This window comes from Thalassophryne amazonica, chromosome 4 (assembly GCF_902500255.1).
Source record: "Thalassophryne amazonica chromosome 4, fThaAma1.1, whole genome shotgun sequence".
Lineage (NCBI taxonomy): Eukaryota > Metazoa > Chordata > Actinopteri > Batrachoidiformes > Batrachoididae > Thalassophryne > Thalassophryne amazonica.
The window spans coordinates 107,286,326-107,302,680 of NC_047106.1; the positions used below are offsets into that span (position 1 = coordinate 107,286,326).

At 40.1% G+C, this 16,355-nt stretch overlaps 1 protein-coding gene across 1 annotated transcript in view; it reads left to right on the forward strand.

Moving 5' to 3' along the window:
- Positions 1-16,355, forward strand: part of brca2 (BRCA2 DNA repair associated) — a 117,470-nt gene that overhangs the window by 80,837 nt on the left and 20,278 nt on the right. Inside the window, 23 exon segments of the mRNA XM_034168830.1 lie at positions 2,380-2,502; positions 3,125-3,455; positions 3,457-3,620; positions 3,623-4,603; positions 4,647-4,928; positions 4,931-5,032; positions 5,035-5,199; positions 5,202-5,378; positions 5,443-5,934; positions 6,052-6,150; positions 6,232-6,301; positions 6,405-6,832; positions 6,924-7,038; positions 7,040-7,125; positions 10,786-10,951; positions 11,073-11,261; positions 11,487-11,859; positions 11,947-12,102; positions 12,186-12,333; positions 12,401-12,513; positions 15,659-15,718; positions 15,720-15,858; positions 15,958-16,124. Of these exon segments, the coding sequence (XP_034024721.1) occupies positions 2,380-2,502; positions 3,125-3,455; positions 3,457-3,620; positions 3,623-4,603; positions 4,647-4,928; positions 4,931-5,032; positions 5,035-5,199; positions 5,202-5,378; positions 5,443-5,934; positions 6,052-6,150; positions 6,232-6,301; positions 6,405-6,832; positions 6,924-7,038; positions 7,040-7,125; positions 10,786-10,951; positions 11,073-11,261; positions 11,487-11,859; positions 11,947-12,102; positions 12,186-12,333; positions 12,401-12,513; positions 15,659-15,718; positions 15,720-15,858; positions 15,958-16,124 (5,126 nt within the window).

A 16,355-nucleotide genomic window follows, 5' to 3' on the forward strand; every position in this document is an offset into this window, starting at 1 on the left:
TAAATGTAATAAATACTATTATTTTCAATATACTTGCAATTGTTAATTTTAGGGATCTAAATAATAATATTTCATTTGATTTAATTAATTTCAACTACAATATTGTTTGCACTTAATTGACAATGTTATGTGGAAAAAGTTACCTTAACTTTATGAATTAAATTCAACATTTTATTTCTTAGAGTGCATTTGGTAGGCTGTCCCGAGTGTGTTGCACAGTTCAAAACACACTTTGTGCTGTTGAGACGATCTATCGCGGTCTATGTGCATATTGTGCGTCATCTGATCGCATTCTACATAGTCTGATGGCGTCATAGCAGCATTTGAAACAATCTGATCGTGGTTGATTGAGCTCTGAGATGGATCATCACTGCAAAGCCCGCCGGCATTCCCTGCATGTGCCACGTATGTTAACCTCCACTGGGCCCTGGCCAGGGAGGGCAAGGGAAATGTTTATATGTAATAACATGTATGTGGCACACATTCATCATGTGCAGTGGATGTCACCAGCACGCGATCAAACCGAAAGCAACGTGTGCCACTGCAGGTCAGTGCATTGCACAGCTCGCGCCGCACGCAGATCTGAACAGGATGTTATATTTATAAAAGACCATACAGTACAGATATATTTCAATTCCTTCACATGGGTGACATAAATAATGTGAAATTGTGCTCATCTGTGACACCACCACCGCTGCCCCACATTGCATGCGTCAGAGGCTCAGAGGTGATGGAACTCACCACTGACCACCATCTAACCCCATAGGACATAAGACGAACTGTTTCGTCAGCCCATGACACCATTAATATACTGTGAACTCACCTCCTACAGCCTCAGATGCGTTTCAACAGTGCAGGGCGGCCAGTGGCCAGGAAGCTCCTCTCTTGTCCCACCTGCGCTGTGTGCTGTCCACCACGGCATAAATATCCATGCAGGCACTGTCCTGAGTGCACATGCTGGTGATCCGAATGGGCAGCACGAAGCTGCTGTCCAGTGTGCTCTGTTAGCTGACGACACAGCCTCGGCTGGACTGAAAGGCGCACGGAGGCGCAGCAGGTGAAAACATTGCAGGAGTGCACAGGAGGCCTGAAAAATAAAAAAATAACCGCCATGGTGCTGTTTTTCTTTTCTTTTATAGATCACTGTAATTCTTGTATTTAATAAAAGTTATCAACAGTGAAATTTTGTGGATGCTGGCTTTGACACATATGGCACAAATCCAGTCCATACGTTAACTGTACTATGATGTATAAAGACGGGGCTACACTGACTACATGGTGGATTAATACTGACATCAAGTAACAGACGTGGTGCTAATGTCAGGGCTGTGGAGCCTATTCTTGGCATTAAGCCTGCAGCTGCTGTGTCCACCAAAATTTTAGGTTAGTCTTTTGCACTGATTTTATAGGCTATGACAGCAGTCTGTTTTAATTATTTGAGGAATCTCTCACTTCAGTCTTGCTTCAGGAGGGTAAATGCTGATCATTTGGGTTAAGGTCTAGACTTAGCCAGTTTAGAAACTTTTACTCTTTCCCTGCTGAAGTCCTATGTTGAGTTGGCAGAAGCAGAATGTTTCATGTTCTTGCTGCATGTTAAAGATCTTGATTAATGTGGAAACAGTTCTCTGTAAATTGGGAGACAAAATGTTCGTGTAAACTTTTGAATTTCTTCTGCCAGCATTAGACACCACATAATTAGTAATGATCAGTGAGCATATACCAAAAGCAGCCATACAAGTCCAGCAAATGTCTCTGCCTATGTTATGTTTCATAGATAAGTTGACGTTTTGAATCATGTCTTTTGTTTCCCTGGACTTTCACCTTTCATCACTTTGCTAGAGGTTAATCAAGCATATTTAGCCATCTAACCTTTGTTTCAAAGGTGTTGAATCTAATCTTTAGTATTTTGGCAAATTCCAATTTAGTTTTCCAGTTCTTACTGCTGATTAATGGTATGCCTCTTGTATTACAGTCTGAGTTTCTGCTCTTCTTCAGATGGCTGGCTGTTCTTCATCGTTTTAAAAATCAATCAAGACAGGACACGCTGATCATAGCAGAGACCTGTTGGTCACCTGTTCCAATATTTTTGCGTCATAGTAGTATTGCTCATCCAAATATATAATTGTACGATACAAAAGTTGCTATTTTATGTTGTTTAACATAATTACATGTAAATGCAGGAAAGAAAAACATAGATTTTAAATTGGCTTCTCATGTTCTTCATTAGACCTCAATCCAAAATTGTCATATGTGTACAGCGAATGGACAAATTAATTGGCCTTGAGGAGACTGTTTTTTTTTTTTTTTTTTTTTTTTTTTTTTATAAGTATCCTTACATTACCTGAATTCATCCTTGTTTATAATTGTCCTTTATTTCAGAACCAGAAGTGATTCCCAAGCAGAGTGAGAAGGCCTTGGATGAAGTGGATTGTTACAGTGATGACAAGAAAACCTTAGATATCAACAACAAAATTAAAAAACTTGGAAATTTCACTGAAGAAGGTCCACTACCCTCAGTACAAGATAAAGTCCAGGATGTTGAAATGTCACAGCTTTGCAGAGCTTTTGCACAAGACCTCAGTCAAATGTTAGACACTGGAAAACACGAGTAACGCTGCAAGAGCATGAACTTCGAAATGGCTTCTCTCCATTTGCTTGTCTGTCAGCTTTGAAACAAGCAAAGCAAAATTCAAGCCAAATGCTTGCAAACTTTGGCTGTGATTGTAATACAGTTGGTAAGAGAACATCTATTTCTCCTGCTAATCCAAGTAACTTTGTCATTCAAAGCTCAAAAAGTGACAGTGGATTTCAGTCTGCTGTATTAGATAACAGTCACATGTCTGCATCATCAGCACTTTACCCCAGCTCAGAGAAAGGTTTCAGAGTCACCAGTCAGCAGACTTTAAAATGGACACCCACAGGACTACTCTATTTAAGTTTGTAATTACAGAAAAGGACAATGCTCAATTGGGTGATAGTTTCCAAGGAACTGAAACAAATGCGAAGTTCCCAACATAGACAGGAAAAGGAGATGCTGAGCCTTGGAATACAGAGTGACCAGGAAAAGGAAATGCTGAGCCTTGGAGTAAAGAGTGCGGTCAGTGCAGACAGCATATCCGTACAGCTGAATGGCACTGGAGAAGGCACCCCACCACTGTAAAATGTTTCCCACCCAGTGATCAAATTTGTGACAGTATGCTGCAGAAAACTCCACATTCCTTTCCTTCTGTGGAGGCTTCAGGATTCAGAACGGCTTCCAGTAACTATATAAAGGTTTCCTTGGCAAACCTCAAGAGAGCCAGGCATCTTTTTGAAGAGAATGAAGGTGAAAACCTTTCTGAAGACCAAGTCACCAAATCTATGCATCAGAGCAATGCCAAAATTAGCACTGTTGTTGGATCAGGGAAAAATAAAAACTCAAATCATCCAACATGTTCAGCTAAAAAACTGAAGACTACTTAACAGCTTCACAAAAGCTGATGTGACAGAGCTGTGCAGTCTGTTGGAAGAAGCAGACACTCAGTTTGAATTTACACAGTTCAAAGCTACCAAACTAAACCAACGTTGCAAAGGTAATGCCACATCTTCTCAGGAAGCTGACAAAGAAGTTGACCCTGATTTCTTTCAGGAATAGATTTTGATGACAGCTTCGATTTAGATGCTGAAAAGCACTTTGAAAAAGCAACTGACAAAATGGCCTCTATTTCTCATCATAAATGTAACCATGAACCACTGATTACTTTAAATAAAGCCAGAAGTCCTTCAGAGTCAAATGCAGTCAAAGATGAAAATTCCTCCACTGAAGATGTGCATCTATCTTCTAAGCATAGTCCTGAATGCAGTAGCAGGACTGCATTAAAGGAACCTGTAAATCTTGACAGAGCTGGATATACTACAACAAACAAGCCTGAGAACAAAAATCCCTCAGTGCTTGGTTTGGGATTTAAAACTGCAGGAGGAAACAACTTGAAAGTTTCAAAAGTAGGTCTGAGCAAAGCAGTGGCTTTGTTTGCCGATTTAGAGAATCCCATGACAGTCCCAGAAACTGGTGGCAGCAGTCAGAATCAGAAATCACCAGACCAGCAAAGTCTTGAAAGTGTTACTCATAATGAGCTTCAGCAAAGTGTGGCTAAAGACACTGGTAAAATTTTGTGTAGTAGAGAGGATGAGTGTAATTTCAACGGAAGTAGCTTGGAGAGAGATCCAGTCTGTTTTTGCAACCTGACAGACAAGCATTCCTCATTTTGTACAAATGATGAACTTGCAATGGACCTTTTTGGAATCAATAAAATTGTTTCAAATACCTCTCAAATGGGCTTCCAGACAGCAAGTGGGAAAGGGATTTCCATTTCTGCTAAAGCGATGCAAGAGGCAAATACTTTCTTCAAAGACTCTGACCTTAAGTACAGTGGAGCTGGTATGTCAGGAATACAAAGAGTCGGTGAGAAAAATCTTCTGACATATGCAAATGTTCAGCATATGAAAGTGAACAATTCTGAGGAATCTCTACAGGGATCCATTGTGTGTGAACATGTAGATATTGGATTAGGTACTGCTCATGAAAAACATCAAGATGATGCTGAAGTACCAGTGTTGCATATAAGCATCCAATGGCTATGACAAATGCATCCTTCTACATAAATCAGTCTTCAACACCAAAGTCTCTTCTTCATCTCTGTGTACATCAAATATTGGTTCCTCTGTTACTGCTGGAAAGAGCAGTTGTGGATTCAGCACAGCAAGTGGGAAGAAAGTGTATGTGTCAGCTAATGCAATGGCAAAAGCAAAGTCTCTTTTGAATGAAAGTGATATGATTGAGGCCGGTGACAGCCACCTGAAACTAGATGACACTTCAAGAGTAAGTCATCCAATTAGCATAATTCAGGCTTCACCACAGCAAAATGCTGGTTTTCAAACAGCAAGCGGCAAAGGCTTTCAGTTTCATCTGCAGCTCTTCAGAAAGCAAAATCTTTTTTGAGTGAATGGGATGTTGAGGACAAAGACGAAACCCCCCATTCCAGTGTCTGTATCCCCCACCAAGGAAAAGCGGATTTTTTACAGCCATTGGCAAACCCGTGACATGTTCTGCTGAAGCCATCCAGAAGGCAAAAGCTGTCTTCAGTGACATTACAGCAATTCCAGATATTTCAGACACAAAGGCGAATGTGGAATGTAAGAGGGACAAAAAGGTCCACCAGAAATACATTGTTCTTTCACAACTGCAGGAGGCACAAAAGTTGAGGTGTCACAGAAAAGCCTACTGAAAGCAAAGCTTCTTTTGAAAGAACCTGCTGATGGAGAAAGTCCTGATTCTACATGTATCGCAAGCCTATACTCCATAACCTCTTTTGGCACCTATAAGTCTGATCTATCAAAATAGATATTTTGAAAAACACTTCAGATTGTAATTTCCATAAAGCCAATCAGCATGATCTCCTGGAGTGGGTGTTGCTCCTCAGGAAGTTGTCCCATGCAGTGAGAGACTAGATTCAACTGTTGGAACTGTTGAAACGGTTGGAAGCTCCAGTCAGTGTAATTTTGAAATGGTGAATGACAGATGTGATCCTGATTTGGAGAACATATCCAAAGATTCATTAAAGATCAAGGACTGTACATTTACCACCTTTGGAATAAAATGTTCAATGGTTCACTCTGAAATCAGTCAATGCTGCACTGGCGCACGCAGCTTGCTGAGTACAGAGGAGTCTGCCATTCTAAGCACTCACTCACGTGACCTCAGAGGTTGCATGGATACACAGCAGGAAGCTCTGGATTGTACCAAAGCATTTTTAGAAGATGACGTTCAGATTGGTAAAGGTCTCTCCATGATATTAGAAAATGTGCCATTGCAAGATAAAGCAAAGGCCAGCAAGAGCTCTAACAAGACACAAAGGGGAGCAGGAAAACGTTCTGTGGAGGATGCAGATATGAGCAGTAAGTGCATTGTTTTTACTCTAATATTAGTAAAGAGGACCAGTTTTATATATGCTAAGCATGTATCCCAATTATGATCATAAAAAAAATACTTGTTGAAAGTTTAAAATGTTGTAGGTCAGCCTCCCCTGAAAAGAAGTTTGATGGAAGATTTTGACAGAGCTGTAGATTGTCCAGTGGGGCCTACTGTCCTCCCTGAAAGAATGTATCCAGATGGTAAATCACTAATATCACCTGAGGACAGTGTATTTCCTCTCAAAATATAAATAACTTGTTAGAATGTTTTTCTTTATTAAGGTATGATGAAAGACAGGAGTGTGTTTCAGTATAGCAACTCACTTCAGCCAATTATGACAACACCACCCACGTAAGCAAACTGTGAAGTGTTGACAGTGATGTGGCAATGCTTTAAGCAACTAGCACAATTATTGTATCTTGTCTTCACAGGGATGTAAAAACTCTATAGATAGCCAGTGGCAGATGAGAACACCACACTTCACCCCAGGAGGAGGTAGATCTTCACATTCCAAGATGACAGTTTTTGTTCCTCCATTTCCAAAAAATAAAAAGAGAGAAGCACACAAAAGTACTGTGCCCAGGGACAGCACAACAGCTACATTTGTTCCTCCATTCAAAAAAGTGAGAACTATTCTCCATGAAAGATATTCATCAAAGCCAGAAGAGCCTGCTCAAGCAAACACTTTTGTTCCAGTAACCTCAAAAACACTAAGTAGGACAGAGGTCACTGGTACAATGAGCACAGAAGACATTTGGACATCGTCCTTGGTTGAAACTGGAAGTGATAAACATCTGAATAGTCTGAACCTTCTTGTGGACTGTGGAGTAGATGTTCTGACTACAGAAACACCAGAAGTGGAGGACAAACCTGAAGGCCAGGGTAATGTTTTATAAATGATGTCAACATAACCTCCTACAATTATACCATATAACAATAAATTAAAAAAAATGTATTGGTGGTCTCATTCCAGATTTGGTACAGAACCTTCAGAACATAGACCTGGCAAGAGATATGCAAGAAATGAGAATAAGGAAAAAGAAACGGCAGACCATTCGACCTGTACCAGGGAGTGTTTTCTAACTAAATGTCAGGAGCATCAAGAATTTCATTGAAACTTGCAGTGAATGGACAAAACCCCAGCAAATGCACTCCAAAAGAGGTAAAGTCTGGCTATAGAGGAAATTTTCAAAAATGGATTATATTATTAAGTATGTTTCTTTGTTGTGCGTATATTCTTGTGAACTCAATAATGGCAGACCACTTTTATTTGTGTGGCCAATAAATTAAAGATAGCTTTGTCATTTCAACTGTGTACAAGTACACCATAAGATGAAATTGTGTTTCTCCAGGACCAAGATTCTGTTTAAAGAATAAAAGGGAGTATTTAAGGTGCATCTGGCAGATAGATTAAGGTTAAGGTGCTGCTATAACAGCAGCAATGCAAGCAGCTGACTAAATAAAGTATCAGTTTTTCCTCTTTCTTTTTAATGCCAGAATTTTATTTTACAGTGATGCAGTTTATTTGTGAGAATGGAAACAAAGCACACCTGAGCTATGTGAAGATTTTTGTTTGTTGTTTTAAAGTGCACATGGTTTACACTTATGCCATTATTGCACAAAGCATATGGTCAGTCTGCATTCAGTAGTCTGAAAACTTGGGAAGAAAATATTGCACAGTTTGGTTGTGCAGGCCCAAATGCTTCAGTACCTTGTACCAGATGGTGGGGAGAAGAGTGAGTGTGAGGAGTGTGTGGAGTCATTTACAATATGCTGTGCTCTCCTGGTGCAGCATGTGTGGTAAACGTCCATGGTAGTTGCGAGAGAGGCGCTTGTGACCTTTTCAGCCATCCTTCCTACCCTTTGAAGGGTAGGAAGGATGGCTGAACGTTACAGTTCCCGAACCAGCTGTTTAGGTTACTCTCCATAGCCCCTATATAGAAGGTAGTGAAGATGGAGGGTGAGAGATTGACCTTTTTAGCCTGTGTAGGACATATTGGTGCTGCTGGGGTGTCTTCATGGTGGAGCAGATGTTAATGGATCAGATAGTATCCTCTGCCAGAGGAGCACCAGGAGTTTGGTGCTCTTCACAATCTCTACAGAGGAGAGGTGTATGTTCAGTGGCTGGTGGCCGTTTCTGATATTTATGAAGTGGCCCGCCATCTCCTTTGTTTTGGTTCATCTCATACACCAGTCAGTCAGTCGTCCCACCTACTCTCTATATATCCTGACTCACTTGTCAGTGTTGAGTCAGACTACTGTTGTGTCCTATCATCTGTCAATTTGAAGATGCAGTTTGTACTGTGGGATGCAGTATAGTCATGAGTCAGCAGGTTGAATCATTGGACTGAACACACAGCCCTGAGGGGCTCCAGTGTAGTGTGATGGGTGCTGGACATATGATTTTCAATCTGGACTGCTTGTTCACCCAGTCAGGGAGTCCAGGATACAGTTGCAGGGGTAAGTGTTCAGGTCATATGGGCTTAGATTTCTTATCAATTGCTGAGACATTACTGTATTGAACACCAAGCTGAAGTCTATGAACACTGTGTGGACATAGGTGGTGTTCTGTCCACACGGTTGAGAACCAGGTGTAGGTGGTAAAGTTAGCATCATCCCTTGAGCAGTTGGAGCGATATGCGTACTCCAGAGGGCCCAATGAAGGGAGTAGCAAGGCTTTGATGTGCCTTCTGATAAGCCTCTCCAAGAATTTTATGATGGGTAGGGTTAGTAAGGTAACATTGCAGTTGAGCTGTGCTCTGTACGGCCTGGCCTGCCCGGCTCTGGTTTGGAACACATTTGAGCCGCACATTGCTATCAGAGTTTACATAAGTGTGCTTTTTGTGTCATGGTGATTTGTTTTTAATGTGATAACTGCGTTAATTTTGATTCAGTTTGATAAACGTTGCTCTGTGCTCACACAGCCTGTTTAAAACGATAGGTTATAGGTCATACTTACTGAGAGAATACTTACACTAAGTAACAACTTATGGTGTTGAATTAATTCTGTTGTGTGTGTGTCAGTTTTAGTACAGTACTACAACCCCTGGCAGTAATTATGGAATCACCGGCCTCGGAGGATGTTCATTCAGTTGTTTAATTTTGTGAAAAAAAGCAGATCACAGACATGACAAAACTAAAGTAATTTCAAATGGCAACTTTCTGGCTTTAAGAAACACTATAAGAAATCCTGAAAAAAAATTGCGGCAGTCCGTAATGGTTACTTTTTTAGACCAAGCAGAGGGGAAAAAATATGGACTCACTCAACTAAATTTTCATCCCCAAAACTAACACCTGCATCAAATCAGATCTGCTCATTAGTCTGCATCTAAAAAGGAGTGATCACACCTTCGAGAGCTGTTGCACCAAGTGGACTGACATGAATCATGGCTCCAACACGAGAGATGTCAATTGAAACAAAGGAGAGGATTATCAAACTCTTAAAAGAGGGTAAATCATCACGCAATGTTGCAAAGATGTTGGTTGTTCACAGTCAGCTGTGTCTAAACTCTGCACCAAATACAAACAACATGGGAAGGTTGTTAAAGGCAAACATACTGGTAGACCAAGGAAGACATCAAATGCACAACAAAACAAATGAGGAACGAATGGGAGGAAACTGGAGTCAACGTCTGTGACCGAACTGTAAGAAACTGCCTAAAGGAAATGGGATTTACATACAGAAAAGCTAAATGAATGATGCAGGTGTTAGTTTTGGGGATGAAAATTTAGTTGAGTGAGTCCATATTTTTTTCCCTCTGCTTGGTCTAAAAAAGTAACCGTTACTGACTGCCACAATTTTTTTTTCCTGATTTCTTATAGTGTTTCTTAAAGCCAGAAAGTTGCCATTTGAAATGACTTTAGTTTTGTGTCATGTCTGTGATCTGCTTTTTTTCTACAAAATTAAACAACTTGATGAACATCCTCCGAGGCCGGTGATTCCATAATTTTTGCCAGGGGTTGTAGAAGACTGATTGTTGTAGGATCCCAAGATGTTAGTTCCCCTCTTGAGGCACCTGAGGCTCTCACAGTGAAGGTATTTTAAAGGTTTTGAAGCAAATGGGCCACAAGTTTTTCAGTAACTTGGTCCCTACTCCACTCGTGATCACTCAGCATATGTCACAATGCTTTTGACCACTGTTGCTGCAGTGATGAATGTATTTATCCAGAAAGGGTTATAAATAAGATTATTATTGTTTATAACAACTTTTAAAAAAACTTAAGTTTTAAAAAAAAACAACTTGTAAACTCAAATTGATTTTGCTCCCTTTTTGTGCGTTCCATGATTTTGATAAAAGCTCACTGATACTATTCATACTGCAATTTAAGACAATTCTTTCTTTCTTTTTTTAAATATTCCATAAAACATTGGAGACCTTGTTTTCATTCAGGAACACAGACAAAAGCTCGTTACTTTCATTACTCAAGTTATTTTTAGAAAGAAAAAACAAAGTAATGTTTGTCTTTTTTGTTGAGCTGAAAAATAATCCAGTCCAAGGCTTAAATAACCGTATCTGATCCGACCCACGAGACAGGATACAATCAACTTTTTCAGCACTGAGGTGATGCATGTCGGTATGATGGAGCTGCTCAAATTGATCAACCGATTAGATTTTGTGGGAAGTCGGTGTATAAATTTGCATATCAATGAAGAGAGTTTTGCTTCTGAACACTAACTCATTACCAACACATGACAAAACTTAATCTTCTGACAGGTTTGGCACAGTACGATATGTTACAGGCATATACTAACTACAAGTTAAGTGCTGGCAGGACACTAGACAACTAAAGTGTTTATTTTTGTTGTATTTGTTTACATTTAGTTGCATTGTTACGGGTGCATCAGCATGTGATTGAGATCACCAGCGAGACTGCAGAGTCGTATCGCTTCAGTTTACAGCGTTTTTTTGGACTGGAGGCATTTATAGTTGAAGGTGGTGTTCAGCTTGCTGATGGAGGTTGGCTGATCCCCAGCAATGATGGGACTGCAGGGAAAGAAGATTCTATAGGTAATACTTACTGAGGGAACACTTACACTGAATAACACACTTGTGATGTTGAATTAATAATGTCTGGTGTGTCAATTTTTGTACAATACTAGAAGACTGATTGGTGTGGTTGTTTTCTTCTCTGTCGACAGGGCACTGTGTGACACACCAGGGGTAGATCCAAAGCTGATCAGTGAAGAGTGGGTGAACAATCACTACCGGTGGATAGTGTGGAAACGGGCCTCCATGGAAAGATCCTTTCCAGAAATAATGGGTAGCCTCTGTCTCACCCCAGAACAAGTTCTCTTACAGCTGAAGTACAGGTTGGGTATTTATTTATTGCCTGCAGTATTTTTTTTAATTACTTGTAACCATTCATTTGTCATCTTGAATAGAAGTTGTACCTACAGTAAAACAAACCGTTTGCTAATTTCACACAGAACAGGAGAAGATATTTAAATGAATTAACCTTTTTTGAGCTAGATTCATGATATTTTTATTTTTACTGAAGTGCTTGTACTGTAAAAGACATTTGACACTTATTTCAGATATGATGTGGAGGTGGACCACAGCCGCAGATCAGCTCTGAGAAAGATCATGGAAAGGGACGACACCGCGGCAAAAACCCTGGTTCTCTGTGTTTGCGGGGTCGTCTCCTGGGGTCATTCACAATCAACTCAGAATGAGAACAACAACAAGGCCGCACAGGGTCCCAGCTCAAAGGCTAAAAATCCCATTGCAGTTGTGTGGATGACAGATGGGTGGTATCCCATTAAAGCCCAGCTAGATGGACCTTTGACAGTGCTACTCCAGACAGGTCGGCTGACTGTTGGTGACAAGTTGATCACTCATGGGGCTCAGTTGATAGGATCGCAAGATGCTTGTTCCCCTCTTGAGGCACCGGACACTCTCATGCTGAAGGTATTTTACAGATTTTGAAGCAAATGGGCAACAAGTTTGGTTAGTAACTTAACTTGGTGATCATTGTCTTTGTTTGTTTTGTTTTAGATTTGTGCCAATAGCAGCAGACCTGTACGATGGGACACTAAGCTGGGGTTTTACAGAGATCCTCGACCATTCTTACTTCCTCTGTCTTCTTTGTACAGCAGTGGTGGGCCAGTAGGCTGTTTGGACATTGTCATACTGAGAAGTTACCCCATACAGGTACGGTCTAATAGAATATACTGTTGCAATTTGCAGCATATGTCACAATGATTTTAAACAGTATGCTTGTCACTTTTTTGTAGTGGATGGAAAAAAAAACAGATGGAGGTATTGTGTTTCGTTCTGCTCGTGCAGAAGAGAGAGAGGAGAGACGTTACAACAGCCACAAACAGAAGGCCATGGAAACCCTTTTTGCCAAGATTCAAGCTGAATTTGAGGATGAAGAAAAAGGTGAGAGTTGTTCTTTTAACATAAGTGTAGTCTGAAATGGAATAAGTTATAACAGTGTGATTGTTAGGTATTAACAAACCTCTTGGTGGAAAGCGGACACTTGGTCTTCAAGATATGGCAAGTCTGCAAGATGGAGAGGAGCTGCATGAAGCAGTGGGAGATGATCCAGCTTACCTAGAGGTGATCACTTAAATACATACACAGACATTTTAGGCAGCCGAGTTAATTACCTCTACCAGCAAATATGGAGGGTGTTATGTTTTCGCCCCTGTTTGTCTGTCTGTCTGTGTTTGTTTGTTTGTTTGTTTGTTTGTTTGTGAACACCCTGGAGCCCACAATTTTCATATATCGTTATGAAATTTTTACTGAAGATTCATATCCTGATAGGCAAGAACTGATTTCAGTTTTCAAGGTCAAAGATCAAAGTTAGGAAAAGTATTGGAAAAATTCCTATCTTTAAAGTAATCATTATTTATCTGATACAACTATAAACATGCATTTCGCACCCTTCTTATGAGTGTTTTGTTTTTGATAAGAAATTGAAAATAAACTAGAAGCACTCAGAGAGTGCAAACCTCTGCCAAGCCATGGGGTCATTGACGCCATAACATCTACATGCCGTGGAATCATTGAACCTAAAAAAGTCTAACAATGATGTTTGCTCAGTAGTAAAAAAAAGTTTCAGCTGCTGTGACTGGATAGCATGTATCCTTAGCACTTGGCATCAAAGTTTATTGCAACTTGCACCTTTCCCAGAAGCTACTGTCATCTGAGCACTGATATTGATATTGCATGTGCTTATAGACAAAAACAAATAAGAGACAAAATTAAATTTATTATTCAACTAAACTACAAATATATGAATTTTTTAACATTTATGAAACACTTCTCTAAACAAGGCTATAGGGTCACTGACCCTAAAGAGATTCCCTCCTTGGCACAAATTTAAGAAATATTACAATTTGAAAACATGCACCCAAACGTGATGACAGCTGCAACTGCTTAATGCTAACTTTTAACATTGAAAATGCCATAGACATGCTAACACGTTAGCATCGTGATCCGGATCACCACTAAAATTTAATCACTTGTTCCTCTTGTCATTTCCAACCACTCCACAAAATTTCATCAAAATCCGTTCAAAACCTTTTGAGTTATCCTGCTGACAGACAGACAAACAAACGCGACCGAAAACATAACCTCCTTGGGGGAGGTAAAAATATTACAATTTGAAAACAAATGCACCCGAACTTTTTGAGTTATCCTGCTGACAGACAGAGGGCTAACCCTAAACAAAAATAAATTTAAGAAAATATTACAATTTCAAAACAAATGCACCCGAACGTGATGACAGCTGCAACTGCTTAATGCTAACTTTTAACATTGAAAATGCCATAGACATGCTAACATGTTAGCATCAGGATCCAGATCGTGATCCGGATCACCACTAAAATTTAATCACTTGTTCCTCTTGTCATTTCCAACCACTCCACAAAATTTCATCAAAATTCGTTCAAAACGTTTTGAGTTATCCTGCTGACAGACAGACAAACAGATAAACAAACGCGACTGAAAACATAACCTTGGCGGAGGTAAAAATTATAGAGAAACATCTGATTGGTCAGAAATTATATGACGTTTGTGTGGGGTCCAAGCTCTCTCCTTAGTGTATCCTATTGAGTTCTATGTGCAACAGAGCAAGAATGTCAATAAGATGGACTGACAAAAATCTCACCAAGTTCAGATGCGATCAGCAGGATTATCATAGACAGCCTCTGTGTGTCCTAATTGTGGATAACAATGTCTGAAAACAGTGAAGAAATGTAGCGTTTTAAAAGAAGTCCCACTGTTTTCAGCCTTAACCAGAGAACGCCGGCGTTTTGTTCCACAACAGGAAAATTAACTTATTTTAAAGGGCATTTCACACCGAAATCATAACAATTAAGATTTAGGTTTTTAGTGACCATCCGATGATCCACCGGGATTACATTGTGCACTTTAAAGTATACTGCATTCGCAACAGACAGCTAAGAAGCCATCCGAGAACAAAGTACTTGGGTGTTTCTGACAAGTGATGTAGCTACTAGAAGCGTCCCAGCGTGTGCTTAAATGGAATGTAGTACACGGATTAATTCCACAGTTTATAAGTGTGATGTCGTGTTATGATGACTCGTTTTTAAGCGATAACTGTTCATTTTGATGCATCACGGTAAAAGCTGCGGCTCCAAGAAGGCTGATGTGCACCTGCAGCCATGAATCATAAATGCAGCCTGTCAATAACCATCTCTGATGGAGGATCAGTTTTGTGCACAATTAATTCTGACTGTTGTTATCAATAAAGTCTAAAAAAAATACATCTGCTTGCTGCCGGAGTAAAAGAGCATCTCATCAGCTGCAAACGCACACATACACACATTCCCGCTCCAAATTCACACTCTCAAAGTTAAAAAAAAAAAAATAGAAATCTTGCCACAAAACACAAAAGGGGTCTGAACCATTTAATGTATATTTGAAATTGGCAGGGGTGGTGACCAAGTGGTTAATGCACTTGGTTTCACTGTAGAAGGTTCCTGGTTCAAACCCCACCCCTGCCATATTCCTCCATGTAATGTGGAGTTGCATCAGGGAGGCCATCCAGCAAAAAGCCTGTGCCAGTTCAACATACAGATCCACCTCAGATTTGCTGTGGTGACCCAGAGTGCAAAGCAACAGAGCAGCTGAAGAGACTTTCTAATGAATAATATCTGAGGTTATATCTTAATCAAGCATGCCCCAATCACTCTCATATTTGAAAGTGAGGTGCAGACTGGCACTCACTATTGCCTGACAAAGTTGATCTGGATCGGATGTGATCCAGATTGTGGATTTCGTGGACATTTGAATTTAATATTGAAAGGTCCATTTTGTGTACATTTTGCATTATATCTCGGTCAAAAGCTCACTCTCATTTTTCTGTTATGGATTTACCTACACTACCAAAATTGGATGGAGGTTGCAGTTTTGTGCCTGTTTGTCTCTCTTCCAGTTGTCAGTCAGAAACCAAGTGCCAACAAGCAATGACAAATTGTGCATAGCAGAGATAACCAATGTTCCGTGAAAGTTATCTGAAAAAAAAAAATTCAGAAACTGAAAAAGTTGAGGGGGAAAAAAAACCCAAACCTGACAACACCACAAAAACTTTGATTTGAGTGCATGAACTAAATACATACTCCTGACATTTGAGCACATCTAATTATAAATAGTTATAAATGTGTTTGGACTGTGTTTTTGCACATCACCTACTGTGTCTCATCTTCTCTCATGTGTTGTTTTTTCTTGACCAAAGGCTAATTTGAGTGAGAAACAGTTGCAGACTTTATGTAGCTACAGGCGCTCACTGGTGGAGAAAAAAACAGGGTGATATCCAGGAAAGGTACCGTCGTGCTGTGGAAAATGCAGAGGGCAATGAAGAAGGCTGCCCCAAGCGAGATGTTAGCCCTGTATGGAGACTCTGCGTTGCCGATTCCATGGAGCAACTTGGAAATTGTAATGTCTGGGTTTTTTTTTTTTTTTTTTCTGTTTAGCTGTTACAGAAATAAGTTTCAACTAAGAAATGTCTTATCACTGCTTCTCACTGCTTTTTAGTTTACCAGTTGAACCTTTGGCGGCCTTCTCTGGAGCTACAGTCTTTGCTGAGGGAAGGTTGTCGATATAAAGTCTATAACCTCACCACTTCTGATGGAAAGAAACACATTGGTAACACAAGAGTTCAGCTCACTGCAACAAAGAAGACACAGATTCAGGAGAAACAGGTACTATTTATTTGTGTGTGTGTGTGTGTTAGGGGTGTAACGATACATAAAAATCATGGTTCGATACATATCTCAGTTTTGCATTGCCTCCTGAGGGATTGAAGGTCACGGGCATTTGTTGTTGCTTTTTGCCCTTGCCTACATATAGAAAGTTCTCCAGATTCTCTGAATCTTCTGATTTTGGACTGTAGATGATGGAATCCCTAAATTCCTTGCAAGTGAATGTTGAGA